A 16,042-nucleotide genomic window follows, 5' to 3' on the forward strand; every position below is an offset into this window, starting at 1 on the left:
TCCTTTACGCCCAAGTGCGCCCCAGATGTTTTCGTGGTTGAGTCGGTCGAACGCCTTTTCGAAGTCAACGAACATCAGCAGAAGAGAGTCCTGGAATTCGTTGATCTGTTCCAATATGATGCGAAGCGTTGTGATATGGTCTACACATAATCGGCCAGCACGGAATCCAGCTTGCTGCCGCCGAAGAGTAGCGTTGATCTTCTCCTGGATCCGGTTGAGGATTACCTTACAGAGTACTTTGAGAGTAATACAGAGCAACGTGATGCCACGCCAGTTACCGCATTCCGTTAGTTCTCCTTTCTTAGGGACTTTGACCAATATGCCCTGCATCCAGTCCACCGGAAAAGTTGCGGTTTCCCATATATTGCTGAAAAGCTGATGCATCATCTGGGCTGACAAAGATGGGTCAGCTTTGAGCATTTCGGCTGAAATACAGTCTATCCCTGGCGCTCTATTGGATTTCATACTCTTGATGGCTGCTACAATTTCATCCGGTGATGGCGCCTCCGAGTTGAAGCGATTAATTGGACGAACTGTAGGCATCATAGGCTGCTGGTTTTGTTGGTCTCTGACATTTGAAACTCGGAAGAGTTGTTCAAAATACTTTAGACGTTGTCGACTGTTAGTTTCGTAATTTTTATCGTACTTTTTTGGCCTTTTCAGTCTTTTACGGAAATTAGAACTGGCTTTTTCAATTCACTCCGACGTTTCGACTATTTATTTTAGTCTTTTTCAAGGATAGCTATAATATTTTGTCATGTTTGTTTTAGTTATAAATGTCTTTTGTTTCGATTGTACCTACAGTTGTCTCAGTTCGTCGTTAAAAATCTTTAATTTTAAGAATGTAAATGTCTTCTTTAGTTTTTCTGTGCATATCTGTCGTTTGCAAAAGATTAATATTTGTAGTCTGTCTCAGTTTAGTACAGTTTGTTGGTGAAAAAACCTTTCCAAAAACTTCGCTACTATCATAGTTGAACCTACTTTTCAAACTTCGCACACTAACTGTTTTCACCGTTGCTATCTAATTGGGAAGGGGTGGTAGGGAAATTGTGCTTCTGAGTGGGTTTTATGGAGGCTAGTATCCCTGCATATGTATGGTTTAATCCATCTACGTCGCTCCGTCTGTTGATTGTATTGGGTGTATTGTAGATATGGCACATTTCTAATATTGGGAGAGCTAATTCTAATATTGGGCAGTTAAACCGACAAATGGAGGAATGTAAACAACGAATCCACAGTAGTGTGAATATCGAAGATTCCAAAACATTCATCTTCACACAAGAGATGGCCTACCAAAAATGTTTACAGCGAAAAACACACTGCACCGAAAAGAAAGCACGACAGATCATCTCTGAGCTGGAAAACAAGGTATCGAACACTCCAACCTACAACGAAAATGCAATCTATAATGCCACTAAACAACAGCTACCACCAGATACAAAAATCTTGCTAAGCCTGGGTCCAAAATTCACTCTTCCTCACATCACCATAAGCCAACTTCCCATATACCACCTAATAGCGGATGTGGAATCAATAATACGATCAAACCCCGATAAAACAACACAAAATCAAACCAGATGCCTAGTAGCAAACACCATCCAAAATCATATCCACGACATGAAATCTAGAAGACAAAACGACCTCCTAACACGATTCTGCACAACCGCAGTGAAAACCACCCGAAACTTTATTAAAGAAAATCCAACTATACGCGTTATGCCTGCTGATAAAGGGAATCGAACGGTAATAATGGACATCGACGATTACAAGACTAAAATGAACGAGCTACTGCTGGATACCAATACCTACAAGCAAATCACCAGAGACCCGACATCTAGATACCAAACCATGAACAACAGAATAGTACAACGCCTATATGACTTAAAACTGGTCGATAAAAACGAATACTACTCTCTAAAAACAAACACTGCCACCTGCCCCAGAATATACGGTCAGCCCAAAGCACACAAACCGAACCTACCACTCCGCCCCGTTATACCCAACATGACCGCTCCATCGTACGCACTCTCGAAATATATATGCAAAATACTACAAGCATCCATCAAAAGCAACTACAGTGTAACAGATTCGTTTGCTTTCTGCCGGTTTATCAACTCAAATACACTACCACAAAACTACGAGATGATCTCTCTGGACGTGATCTCTCTATTTACAAACATCCCACAGGAACTAGTAACGAAAGGGATTATAGATCATTGGCAACACATCAGATCAAATACCAATATCTGCTTAGACATTTTCCTAGAGATGGTCAATTTCTGCATGGATTGCAGCTACTTTCAATTTGACAACAAATACTACCATCAAATCAAAGGAACGGCTATGGGAAATCCGCTCTCCCCTATACTAGCCGAAATTGTTATTGACACACTAATCGATACAGTAATGAGCACAATACACATATCGATACCAGCTGTTAAAAAATACGTCGACGATCTACTTCTTACAGTTCCGCACGGCAAGATGTCAGAGGTTCTAAACTTATTCAATAGTTACCACCCAATGCTTCAATTCACAGCTGAAGCAGAGAAAGACTGCCAGTTGCCATACCTAGACATGCTACTCATACGGAAAAACGACCAAACCATACAGACCCAATGGTACACCAAAAGCATATCCTCCGGAAGACTGATCAACTACCACTCGTTCCACCCACTCAGTCAAAAAATGAACACCGCTATTAATTTCATCACCCGTGTCGACAGACTCTCTACAAACTATACCAACGCTGAAAAATATTCAATCATACAATCACACCTGAAACGCAATGATTACCCAATCAAGCTGATCAACCGATGTTGGAACCGCTACGTCAACCAAAGCAACCTCAGCTCCGAGAAACCACCACCACCAAGCCCACCACCGCCACCACCGCCACCACCGCCACAACCACCGAACACACCATGTAAATCCAGCAATACAACGACATCCAACCAACAGCCAGCCATGCATAGACCATCGCCTACCCAGACAGCATCATCACCAGAAGATCGAGAAAGCCAAATACCATCTAACCAGCAACCATTTCTAGTAACGCAACCCACACAGCTTTACAGATCAATCCCACACATAGCAGACTTATCACCTCGAATTGCCAAAATTCTCAAAAGAGAACTTGGTGATATCAAAATTGCATACTCAAACACCAATAATCTAAGTGCTCTCCTCCCACCAATTAAAGACACTCTCCCAACACTAATGCAACACAACGTCATTTACAGTACCAAATGTAGAGAATGTGAGTCAATATACATTGGGATGACAACCAACCATCTCAAAACAAGACTCTCTGGCCACCAAACCACTATCAATCAGCTGGACAAGTTTATAAAAAATCAGAGGGGTTGTGTACAAGACACGATCGCATATATAGGTGACGCAGGACTACGTAAGTCTCTTTGTAGTGATAGTGGCATGTATTCATGCTTGTAGTCATTCCATTCATCATGCATACATGCTATATGCAACATATATACATGCTACATGCATTGTATGTAACATTTATCAAAATAGTAACATTGCATACGTTCAATTCTCAATCTTTTGCATTTGAAAACAATTTAACAAAATCAAGAACACAAACTATTGCTTTTCTGCTACCTTACTGTAATTAAAGATTGTTTTTATTATCCATGGTTTCCCACGTTGAAGGGATTTTACCAATTCAATCCTATTTTATTAACAGCACATCTTTTCACTACACTTCTAATGAAACGGCAAGCATGCGTATTCAAACAGAGTTGTATTAGAACCGAACAGTACAGCTGTAGCACATTTTTCCAACACAGATGTCAAGTTCGCCGAGGGTTAATCGTCTCGCAGTAATGAATTTGCGATCTTTTGGGACAGCGAACTTGTGTCATTTTTTCTGGCCCACTTCCCTAACACAGACATCAAATTGGACTAGGTTTAATAGCGTTCGTAAGAAATCTGTTGGCACGAGGGGGCTTTGTTACTCTCTCTGGCGTACTTCCCAAGCAAGGACATCAAAATGGTCTAGGTTGAACCGTGGTGTTAAGAAATCTTGTTGAAATGGGGGAACTTTGTCACTTGTTTTGGCTTACTTCCCAAGCACAGATATCAAATTGGTATAGGTTTAGATCATCGTAAAGAATCTTCCAACCAATCACGAAGCGAGAATTCTGGTAAAACATAGGTTCATTATTTTCAATTTATCAATAGTTCAACGGCAAGAATCCATACTTTTCTTCATTTGGGTCAATTCTTAGAAGATTTTCCGATCGATTGGTGTAAGAATATTGAAAATCGATCGGAAAACCGCTGAGCTATTAGCGCTCAAAACCTTTCATTTTTCGTGACGCTCACATTTTTCGATTTTTTGGAATGACACCCTATATCAAAACTTGCCGTAAGACGTAGTCCTACGTCAAAAACGGACTCACAACAGCTGATAACCAGATAAGAGCTCTCAGAGAAAAAACCGCTCTCGTAGAACACTGCATAGATAACAACCACAGATTTGATCTACCCAGCACCAAAATAGTCGATCGCAGTTACAAGAAAAAAGCTCTCCCAATATTAGAAATGTGCCATATCTACAATACACCCAATACAATCAACAGACGGAGCGACGTAGATGGATTAAACCATACATATGCAGGGATACTAGCCTCCATAAAACCCACTCAGAAGCACAATTTCCTTACCACCCCTTCCCAATTAGATAGCAACGGTGAAAACAGTTAGTGTGCGAAGTTTGAAAAGTAGGTTCAACTATGATAGTAGCGAAGTTTTTGGAAAGGTTTTTTCACCAACAAACTGTACTAAACTGAGACAGACTACAAATATTAATCTTTTGCAGACGACAGATATGCACAGAAAAACTAAAGAAGACATTTACATTCTTAAAATTAAAGATTTTTAACGACGAACTGAGACAACTGTAGGTACAATCGAAACAAAAGACATTTATAACTAAAACAAACATGACAAAATATTATAGCTATCCTTGAAAAAGACTAAAATAAATACGAAACGTCGGAGTGAATTGAAAAAGCCAGTTCTAATTTCCGTAAAAGACTGAAAAGGCCAAGTTGTTCAAAATGTTCAGTTCATCGGTTAAGCTGTTCTGTACGGTCAGTCAATAACTGACCGGCTGTCTTTTAGCGGCATCTTTGTATTCATTCTGGCACCACAAAGGCGGCGAGAGATGTCGTACAACAAACGGATATCACCATTGGCGGCGGCGGTTTCTCCTTGTTCGGCTAGGGAGTTAGTCCAGGCTCTCTTGTCCCACCTACAAGCACGTTTAACAGCCCTCTCCAGTTCAGCCTGAAGCTTCATGCTTGGCGCGCTAGGCTTCAGGTGTAAAGATATTCTTACTGTCTGTTCTGCAGATGCAAATGGGGCGGATCATACGGTGAGTGCTTATGGATCAAAAGATGGCGGGTTCAATTCCCGGAAAAAACCATGCATTTTTAACCAGCTAGCTTAATTATACGAATTAGTTTATTCGAAATTAAAAATATCGTGTTCGAAACATGTTCCCAGCAAAATAAAAAAGGCCGCGTTCCTTTTTTTTAATTTATTGTGCTTTGCAGCTGTATCTGAATTAATCCAGATTATTTTCTCTAATGCCAATGTATATGACAAAACAAAACAGTAACATTGTAGTTGTCACTCTTTCTCTTTCTCACTCACAGCATTCGCATTGTCGCACTTTTTGTGCCAGTCGCACTTTTAGACTGCGGTGTCCATCAGTAAGGTGCAAAATGCGGGATAAAAATAGATTTTTTTTGGCTGCATAAAGGTTAATGAAGCGTTAATTAAGCGACTGGAAAAGCAGATTGCAAATCTATTTCTTGTTTTAAAAATATGATTGACAGCATTGCGCAAATTGGCTATTTTAAAACGCAAAAAAGTTTCTATTAAGCTTAATTGCAGCTTTGAAAGGAGCTATTAACTAGCCTAAGCTTGATAAAATCACCAGATGTTTAATACCTGAAAGGTTTTCATTTCCAAACCTAAACCATAGACAAACAGACATAACACTCGTTTTCCATTCTTCGTACCGATTAGACCGTCATTTCAAATTTTGGCTTAGTTGGGAATGTCTCCGTTTTGGTTAAAGTGGCGCTTTTTGACGAAAGAAGCGGAATTCCCCATAAAAAATACTTGCTACTTCGAGGGATACTCCTGTTGCTAGTTGATATTTGGGAATGTCGATCATAGATGGTGCTAGTGTTCAGGCTAAATGTGAGGTACGGTAATTTTTGTTGATTTTTCTTCCAAGAGTTATGTCTGTTTGTCTGTGCCTAAATCATAGACCAGCCACAGGTTGAATAAAATCAGCTATAAAAGCGTTTGATCAGCCTGAAATTGTTACTTGGGTCATCGATTCGTTCCTAGTACCACCATGATAATAATTTCTGCATGTAAAATTTCTGCAAGGAACGATAAATATTCGCGTGCGAGTTTAAACAGGAGGAATCTCTGCAATATTCCTGAATGAAATTTTGTTCACTGAAGGTGTAAAACGTTAGACGTCTATTCTCCGTGATCTCAGTTTTCGCATTTTTTGATTTTTTGTAGAGCTTTCGGGTTCTTAATTTTCGAGCAGTTTTCGGCACCGAAGTTCTTAAAATATTAATTTTTGGCATCTCTGGACCGGGCCGGAGCCGTCAAAAAACAAATTTTTGATTGTGATTGTTTTTGGAACAATAGAGATTGCATCTTCGGTTCGAAACATTTATAATTTAATTATTAATTCAGCAAGTCAATACGCAAAATGGATGTGATGTCACCGGAATTGATGTGGATCGGTACGCGCTGTTACCGTATAAATCAAGTTTCCGAACAGTCTTACCTGCAGCAGCAGCCGGATGAAAACAAACCGTATGTTGAAGAAGGTATGCCTACCAATCCAACTTCTATAAACACCGGTATCGTAAACTATCGCCACTTTATCACTTCTCTTGTTAATACTAAGTTATATATCTTAGACTAATATGAACATTTTTACTAGTTTTAAACCTTTTAGACACGCCAGAGATATAACGAACTCGCACATGTCAAAAACTGATTTTCGCTATTGAAGTTTTTTTTTTCATGGCTCCTTTGATTTGCTACCACAGGGGTCAACAAATGTTAGATTTTTTTTCTATATTAATAAGTATGATTAGATGCGGAACCAGTGCCGACCGGTATGGAAGGTGGCCGCTCCAAACGGCTATCGGAACTGGTTAAAAATTAAAAATTTTATACCGATTTATAATTCTTTGGCTACAATGCTATTGACTCTATCAGTCGAGAATTGGACATGGCGGCTATTGGCTAGACCAGTGTCGTGTCTTAAAGCCGGTAAGCAGGATAGACGGTAAATTAGTTTTTTCCATCGTTGATACCGGGTCAGTTTCCCGGGAAAGCCGTTCTCGTCCATGACTTTTCATAGCTTTTTTTGGTCGATAGTATCATACGAAGCTTTGGAATTAGCAAAGAAATGGTGCGTAAGGTTCTGATATTCGGAGAATCTGCCACACCATAAATATTCGGACGACAATCAGTCGATGCAGACTAGTGGCCTGCCAGTATATTGTTCTTTAGTTGCTTGATGGCTTCCTTAATTTCGCCTATCGTTGATGTTGCAATCTGATGTATAAAATTCCAATTTTTCTCTCAGATTTATATGAAGAGGATGACCGAGAAGCGGATTACGAGATTCAAATATGTGAGGGTGGGAAATTTCAAACATCCTTTCATGTTCCTTCGTAAGTTACCTAAAGTCTATTGATATAGTTAGCAGTAAAGTGGGTTAATACTACTCTTGTCCTTCAGGGTGTTCTTCGCAATGATCATCGGCAGCAAGGGGACCACCAGACGCCGGCTAGAAACGGAAACCAAAACGCAAATCGTCGTCCCGCGGCAGGGAACGGAAGGTGACATAACGGTGAAGGGCGCCTCCCGTAAGACGGTAACCGCCTGTCGGCAGCGGATTGAACTGATCGTACTGGGTGCCCGCAGCCGGCAGCAGTTCACCCATTTCCTGTCGATTCCGTTGAGTTCCAACGAAATTCGTACGAATTATGTGAAGTTTCGGGAAAAGATTCTGACGGAACTTCCGGTGGGATTCGGTATGGATGAATCACTGTTTCAGAACGCCGATAAGCTGCATATGACGTTGTTTACGATGAGCCTAATGGACAACGAGGACCGCTCGCAGGCCGCCCTGCTGCTGCAGGAGTGTCGTGAGACGGTTATAGAGTAAGTTTCTTTGTGGGTCTTTTCGGAATAAGGTAGATATTTTAATGTTGTTTTTCCACAGTCCAATTTTGGCTAACTACGGATCCATTGAAATACGCATTCGTGGTTTGGAGTACATGAACGACGACCCGCACGCTGTTGATGTTCTGTATGCTAAGGTGGAGTCCGAAGCGCTGCAGCAAATAGCTGACGAGCTGATGCAGCGGTTCGTTTCTAGCGGGCTGGTTCAGAAAAAGTACGACCGAGTTAAGCTGCACGTAACGCTAATCAATTCGCTGTTCCGCGACGGTGGTAGCGGAGCCATGGCTGGCGGTGGAGGCGAGGAGGAACCTCGCAGCAACGCTAGGGTTACCTTCGATGCGACGACGATACTGCGCGAGTTTGGTCATTACGATTTCGGTGCTCAAAAGGTTAGCGACATTCATCTTTCTCAGCGGTATTCGACCGCGTGCGATGGCTATTACGAAGCAACCGGACAGATCAAACTCTAGCAGAGGAGGATCTTTTCTTTCCAATAACCCTAAACGCACTGCTTTTTTTTATAGAAACATCGATAACATAAAAAATATGTCAGTATAATATAATATATGAGATATACTTGTTAACCTATTTTGGCAATCATTGTTCGAATTGTTGTGTTTCACTTGGAGCGACAAAAAAAAAGTGGGAGAAATTTTGATTGGTGTTTTTTAGAATGCGAAAAAAGTGCAGCTGCACTGGAAAAAAACATTTTGCTATTTTGATTTGAGCTTGGTTCTGAGGCCTTCCTTCTCAGTTCGATGAAGGAAATTAGAGATACTTGTAGGTAATACTTGTTCGATCAGTTACGTGGGAAGACATTCGATTCGACAAGGAGAAGTAAAATATGGAGTATGGCATACCGTCGTTATTTGTGCGCCTTCAGCTTGAGCGCCGTAGTGTGCAGGTCCCAGTCGTAGTTTTCCAACGCTTCGCGACACTCCGGCAGCGAGAGGTTGAACGCCGCTAGGATGTTTTGCAGCTTGCACAGCTTTATCGCCTTGTGAATGTCCCAATCGATGAAGTCCAGCGTTACCATGCACTGCTCGGGGGGAGTCTAAAAAGAAGGAAGCTTAAATTAAAGTTTGTTCTTTGAAATTAGAAAATAGTTAGCTCACATTTTTTCCTAGCACCTTGGACATGATGCGCACCTCGTCCGATTCCAGACCGCGGGCTCGACCTTTCGGTTTTTCGGCGAATTCCAGCAGATCTTCGCAGCTCACGTAGTTGATGGACTTTTTCAGGTCACCTTCGGCGACCGACGCCGGCGAGGTTGGCAGTCCATCGACGTCGTCCTCGGCGTCGTCGCAGCTATTAGCGGTTAGGGTCACCTGAGACGCTGCTATCGGTGGCGGTGGAGGAGGTGGGGCTCGGGTCGTTTGAAAGGATTCTGCTAGGGCAGCGTTTAGCGTGGGAGCTGGTCCCACCGGAGGTGGGGGTGATCGCAGGATTGATTTTTTATCCACAGTTTTGGTGTCGACAACGTCGACGTTGCGCAGAACGTCATCCACTAGTTTGATCGACTTTTTACTCTCAATATCGTACAGCGCACTGGTGAAACTGTCGACTACGTCGATCGAATTCGAGGGCGACGACAGATCCGTGGCTTTGTCCGCATCGTTCTCCAGAATCGATTCACAGTGCAGGGAGGCGGTGTCGATGTTCAGATGGGTTTGAAAGATATCCAAATTTTCGTACGTTGGATCGCGGGCTAAGGACTGCCGATTGGCAGCGTCCTTCTCGTTGCGACGTCGCGTGAGGATCGTGCTGGTGGCGGGAATCGTTGCCGGTAAGGTCGTCATCGGTGGGTTCGACTTCAGGTGGGGGAAATTGTTTTCTACGAACTCTTTGCCGTAGGATTTCTGCGTCAGCGTAGATGAGTTGTTGTTAACGTACGAATGGCCGATTTCGTTGAGCTTCGAAGAGTCCGAGGAAGACTTTTCCAGCACGTGATTGGAGTCCAGATTGACGGAATCATCATGTGGTACAAGAAAAACATCCGATTTCTCCTCAATCGGAGTGATCTGTGTCACTTTGTTGAGCGTTCGTTGCAGACCCGAAGCCGGAATGATCAGTGGATACTTGCGCACGTGACGTTTCTGATTGCTGGCGATGACTTTGTTGCGATCCCGCGGCGGCAGAGGGATTGGATTCGCTGCTGCAGCCAGCAGCTCGCTGGCCGCATCTGTCCCACCGCCAGCGGCGGCATTATTATAAGTATACTCCGGATTCGTCAGATAGCTAGGACTTTCACACATTCCATCCTTATCCTCCAGTGAAACCAAATTCTCCTCCGTACTAGTTTGGGTCTGTATTTTTAGCCGTGGCCGCAGAGCGGGAAAATTTTTGCTCCTCAGCATTCGCAGAGGATTCGAATCATCACCAGAACTGTTGTCTTCACCACCCAGAGAATGCGGTCCCGGAGATCTCGGTGCCGGATGCGTCGGCGTAGTCGTAAAATCCATTTCCTTAAACCGAAAACTACCGGTTCCGGACGAGAATGTGGCACTGGCAGTGCTGTTGAAGCGCGATCGCGGTAAGGTCGACGACGTGAAGCACTTCAGATCGTTCGGAAACACGCTGACTCCGTGCGGGTTCTCGACGAGACTATTGTACGCCTGCCGGTGTTCTTCGGTGATGGTGCTCTGCAAAGTTAATAGAGTTCCCAGGAACGGAAAACGGGAATCGGACCAGGACAGGAGGAGGCCAGCCGGAAAGGAAAACGGGGAGCCAAATCAAAGCGCGTTGAGCGTGTTGTTTTTTTTCAGGTTAGAGGCCAAGGAGAGCGAGGGTTAAGTTGTGAAATCAAAGTTCGAACGTAAGATTAATACAGAAAAACAAAACAAAAGTCAAAATCGAATCAGAACAAAAATCAAAACTAAGGCTAATCCTTAAAACAACTCTTTTTTTTCGGGTTAGTGTTTTGGTTAGTTGATGAGATAACAGAAATTATTTCCTCCACAACAATAAGCCAAATTTTAAAATTAGAACAAAATAACGAAAAAAAAAATCAATTTGTTCTGGTTCCGGTTCACTGTCGGACAAAAAAGTGTCGCTTCGCTTGGTTCGAGAATCGCATTCTTTTATTGCTTTTTCTGATCAGCAAGCAATTTCATCCCATTCTGTTTGATCGATAGTTACAATAGTAATCATATTTTACGTCATAGCTGTTGCAGTTTTTTTTTTGTTTGCTTAATGTAAGTTATGTGTTAATAAGTAAGTTTTAAATATCACTTTTTAGTCAGTTTCCTCCCACTTTTTACGAGCCGTCCAATCGTATTCCGATTGATGCCTCTCCAACCGATTGGAAGCAAATTCCTGAAAATATCCTGTCCTGTCCGCCCCGCGCCTACTCTGATCTCGATCTGCTTGTTTCGATTCGAAACTGCGTGGAAACAAGTGTTTTTGTGTGTCTGTTTTTTAGCAATCTGTGTACGTGTCTGTTTGTGTGAGTATGCTACCACCTATTAGTATCAGAAAGTTTCGGAAAAAGTCTTATATTCCTTTCAACAACCAACAATCAATGTGATGTTTTGAGGCCTAGAAAAAGCCCGTCTTACCTAGCCTTCGAAGAGTATCTCTAAAATAGTTAGCATCGAACAACTATAACAACACGAACTTCATAAGAGGTTTTGCTTTTTTTTTCTTTTAATATGATTTAACCTTGAGCGAAAGCAACACGATGTTTTCTTCTTTTCTACTGACTTGAGATGATGCTTTTGTTTTATGGTGGTTTGTGGTTCAGTTTAAAAAAGGGGTTTTAAAATGCTTCTGGCAGCAATTGATTAAAGATAGCTTGCCGACTGCAACTGCTAACTTGATTACCAAATAGTAGCTAGTAGATTGATGTGACGCAGTCAGTACGTTTACGAATTATAGTGGAAAATATGCTTTTTTTAAAAGTTACTATTTTTGGATCACTCCGTAGACCATTATGAAGAGAAAAAAAATCTCCTTTGAATTTGAGTATACCAGTCGACTCGTAAGGACCATCCTGAGTATAAAATGAGAAGACGCGCCCGAGATCACGTAGTCAATGCTCCTAAACTAGAAATTGAGAACACCGGAATATAGGCAAGTGCCTCTGCTTGCGGGTCTATCCATCCTTGTTTGCCACGATAGACATAAGAGCAGGCTTCATTTTCAGTTTTTTGCTCAGTAGATGCTCATTTGACTACAGCGCCTCAACGAAACAGAATTCGAGAAAGTAGTCTAAAAGGCAACTATAGATTTAATTATTATCTACATTATTGTTGAAGAAAGTATAGTTCTATCTTTTGTATTTACGGCACTATGGGTTTGCTACCACGTTGGTAGCAAAAAGAGCGCTCATTTGGCTACCAACGGGGTAGCAATCGCATAGCGCTGTAAATAAAAAAGATAAAACTATCCTTTCTTCAACAATAATGTAGATAATAATTAGCTCTACAATTGCCCTTTACACAACTTTTTTGAATTCTGTTTAGTTGAGGCGCTGTAGTCAAATGAGCATCTAATGAGCAAAAAACCGAGAATGAAGCCTGCATAAGAACCGACGCACCTTTTCATTGTGTACCTATATTTCAATGAATAAATGCACCGAAGCAAAGCGAAACAATTGGCACTGTCAGCAACGATTGGAGTCCAATTATACAGGCCGAGTAGTAATAACTGTCAGTGTTTTTTGCACGAATTTGGGTAAAAATGAGTTATTCACAGGAATGTAAGCGTTGCATACTATGCTTCTCAGACTCGCTCGCGTAAGCGTTGCCATCGTTGACTTTTTGATCGATTTGGAACATTGCATTCAATGATATTTTAAAGAAGCTGAAGCCACTCGGAATAAACGCAAGATTCAACTTTCGTACCATCAAGCGATACAAGTTAATCGGTTCATGGTAAATACTCTTCAAACCTGGTCGTAAATGCACGGTAAGTACACCGGAAGCCATCAAACGAGTAAGAGAGCGAAATCAACGGAAACCAGCCCAACAAACACCGAAGCTGAATTAAAATGCTACTGATTTGGTCACAGCTGATTTAACTCTGAATACAGGTGATAGACGCTGAATAAATTGAAGTATAGGCCTCTGTATTCTATAAGTGATTAAGCAGGCAACGAATGCGCTATAAACTAGCTGCTTCACATAATGGTATCACAAGCAGATTAGGTGCATCTTTAACCTCTCCACCACCCTCAATATTCTCAATAATTGGGCTATACTAGCTGAATAAACGATTTGTCATCTTAATAAACTGCCCTCCCACGAAACATTTATGCTCTGATTAAATATTTTAGCAGCCATTATTACTCAGCCATGGCTGAATATGCACCGAATAAAATTTATGTAAACAATTCTACAATACTTATTCAGCCGAAATTGGAGAACTTATACAACCTATTTCGTTTGAGGCAGAAAAAACACTTGTTAAGCAATTATGTCGCCCTTTATATAACCTCTGTGCGCCTTGTTTCCAGCTTTGCGCAAATTGGTTATTTAAAAACGAGTGAAAGCCTCTATTAAGCTCCATTGCAGCTTCGAAAGCAGCTATTAGCAAGCCCGAAGCTTGATAAAATCACTAAATATACATGTTTAAGAGCTGAAAAAAGGTTTTTATTCCTAAAACTAAGCCACAGTTCAGCCACAGATAGAATAAATTCAGCTATAAAAGCGTTTGATCAGCTTTCTATTCTCTCAGATTCTATTTTTAGAACGAGAAATAGTTTTGCAATACTTTTTCAGTCGCTTAATCAACGTCTTATCAACCTTTATGCAGTCAAAAAATGATCTATTTTTTAATTTAAAAAAGTATAGAACGCTAATTTAAAAAAGTATAGAATTGGCAGCATTGCGCAAATTGGTTATTTAAAAACACGCAAAAGCCTCTATTAAGCTCCATTGCAGCTTTGAAAGCAGCTACCCCAGTAACAATTCCAGGCTGATCAAATGTTTTTTAGCTGAATTTATTCAACCTGTGGCTGAACTATGGTTTAGTATTAGAAATAAAAACCTTATTTCAGCTCTTAAACATCTAAGCCAAGCTTCGGACTTGCTAATAGCTGCTTTGAAGCTGTAATGTAGCTTAATAGAGGCTTTTGCGCGTTTTTAAATAACCAATTTGCGCAAAGCTGAAAACAAAGCGCACAGAGGCGATATAACTACTTAACAAGTGTTTTTCCACCTCGAATAAAATAGGTTGTATAAGTTCAATTTCGGCTGAATAAGTATTGTACAGTTGTTTACATAAATTTTATTCGGTGCATATTCAGCTATTGCTGAATAATAATTTCTGATAAAATGTCTATTCAGCGCATAAATGTTTCTTGGGAGATCTCTGGTCTGGACACAAGATGGCCAAGGAACTGAAAATTTCGCAGTCAACCATGAAGAATATTTTGAAAGATGATCTTCGATTGATTCCATACAAAAACAACGGGCTGACTGAAAAGCAGAAGGTTACAAGAGTCCGAAAGTTGTCGGCAGCTGCTCGAGCGGCAAGGTGATTGTGAAATTCTGTTTTCGGATGAAAAAGCTACAGGATCACAACAACAAACAAAATGATCGGATATATGCAGCACATCTTTCTGACAAATGTTCCAAAATGTTTCCAAGGCGATGGTATGGGGATATTTTACCAACAATTTTAAGGTTCCACTGCTGTTCATTGAAGCTGGTGTTAAAATTGGCACTAAAAATTACATCTATAATGTTTTGAAGAAATGCACCTTACTGTTTCCAACAAGATTCCGCACCGTCTCACCAGACGAAAGCTATAGCTCACACAGGCTTGTTGTGGGGATAGTTTCCGGGATTTTATTTCATCGAAAGACTGGCCGGCCTCGTCGTCTGATTTCGAATCCTCTAGACTTCTATGCATGGGGTTACATGCTAGGCAAACTAGGGCGCACCAAAGAATTGACTGTAGTGGAGATAATTTCAAGCATTGTAAAGAAAGATATGAGATGAAATGCCTCAGTATATCGTGCGTGTTAACTGTAACGCTTTTCAACAACGATTGTTACTGGTAATTAAAGCATAGGAAAAAAAAAGCGTAAAACGGATGCGCGAACGGACACCAAGATTATCAGCTGCAAGAGATCCAGGAAACCTTTCAACCATCACTTTCTGGTCGAACTGTTTTTTGCTGCCTTGCACCACTGGTTGGACCACAGCATGGAGTAGGCAATGTGATGGTCTGGGAGTGTTTTTCGTGACGGAATCCTAGTGAAAATTGACGAGTTAACGACGGCAGATTCCTACATCAACATCCTGCGGAAAAAGCTGGCGGATTCGTCGTTCCAGACAGGATTTGTATAATTGAGTAGCCAAGCTAGGTCGTGTGGTTTCCAGTTCCTGATCTTCCAACTGTAGTTTCAAGCAATCATTGAACCACATGACTTTATTTTCAATTTTAATTGGTGCCTTCAATCTATCGCTACATCCTTGGCCTATTACAGCCTGGCTTCTATTCCAAGTGCCCTTAGTTTATCGCCGAGGGTCCGGAATATCTTTTAATCTTTATTAGCAAGGATACTCTCAACGACTGTGGGCCCTACTATAACGAGTCACATCTAGTGTCACTTTACTCGACTGGCCGACTGTTGGTATTACATAAGTAACAGACGACAAGATTTTGCCGAGTAACGCGGCACAGTTGACAACTAAAAATGCTAGTGACTTAACCGTCAGCAAATGACAACTGAGCTTGACTTGTTTTGGTTATGCATAGAGCCACTATGTTACCAGTTCTTCCCGCACCCGACACACACCAGTAACTGAGTCAAGTCGAGTTACTCGATATG

At 41.4% G+C, this 16,042-nt stretch overlaps 3 protein-coding genes across 3 annotated transcripts in view; 2 read left to right on the plus strand and 1 right to left on the minus strand.

Moving 5' to 3' along the window:
* The first annotated feature begins 1,209 nt into the window (after nucleotides 1-1,209).
* Nucleotides 1,210-4,728, plus strand: LOC128736816 (uncharacterized). Its single transcript, XM_053831308.1, has 2 exons — nucleotides 1,210-3,259; nucleotides 4,706-4,728. Exons 1-2 carry the CDS (start codon nucleotides 1,210-1,212, stop codon nucleotides 4,726-4,728), a joined length of 2,073 nt encoding a protein of 690 aa, XP_053687283.1.
* Nucleotides 4,729-6,719: 1,991 nt separating this feature from the next.
* Nucleotides 6,720-8,920, plus strand: LOC128734769 (activating signal cointegrator 1 complex subunit 1). The gene is made up of 4 exons (XM_053829112.1): nucleotides 6,720-6,890; nucleotides 7,661-7,748; nucleotides 7,816-8,241; nucleotides 8,303-8,920. The coding sequence occupies exons 1-4, from the start codon at nucleotides 6,770-6,772 to the stop codon at nucleotides 8,730-8,732; spliced, it is 1,065 nt and encodes a 354-aa protein (XP_053685087.1). The 5' UTR covers nucleotides 6,720-6,769; the 3' UTR covers nucleotides 8,733-8,920.
* Nucleotides 8,821-16,042, minus strand: part of LOC128734768 (activated Cdc42 kinase-like) — a 76,132-nt gene continuing 68,910 nt past the window's right edge. The window contains 2 exon segments of the mRNA XM_053829111.1: nucleotides 8,821-9,316; nucleotides 9,378-10,904. Coding sequence (XP_053685086.1) covers nucleotides 9,128-9,316; nucleotides 9,378-10,904 — 1,716 coding nt within the window. The 3' untranslated portion in view covers nucleotides 8,821-9,127.

This window comes from Sabethes cyaneus, chromosome 2 (genome assembly GCF_943734655.1).
Source record: "Sabethes cyaneus chromosome 2, idSabCyanKW18_F2, whole genome shotgun sequence".
Taxonomy (NCBI): Eukaryota; Metazoa; Arthropoda; class Insecta; order Diptera; family Culicidae; genus Sabethes; species Sabethes cyaneus.

What these genes read in the sequence shown, in the direction of transcription:
- LOC128736816 (XM_053831308.1), top strand. Translation starts at nt 1,210, where the DNA reads ATGGAGGAATGTAAACAACGAATCCACAGTAGTGTGAATATCGAAGAT. An exon ending in CAGTACCAAATGTAGAGAAT is followed by an intron (nt 3,260 to 4,705) that starts GTGAGTCAATAT and finishes CTTCCCAATTAG; the next exon opens with ATAGCAACGGTGAAAACAGT.
- LOC128734769 (XM_053829112.1), top strand. Translation starts at nt 6,770, where the DNA reads ATGGATGTGATGTCACCGGAATTGATGTGGATCGGTACGCGCTGTTAC. An exon ending in CAAACCGTATGTTGAAGAAG is followed by an intron (nt 6,891 to 7,660) that starts GTATGCCTACCA and finishes TTTTTCTCTCAG; the next exon opens with ATTTATATGAAGAGGATGAC. An exon ending in TGTCGTGAGACGGTTATAGA is followed by an intron (nt 8,242 to 8,302) that starts GTAAGTTTCTTT and finishes GTTTTTCCACAG; the next exon opens with TCCAATTTTGGCTAACTACG.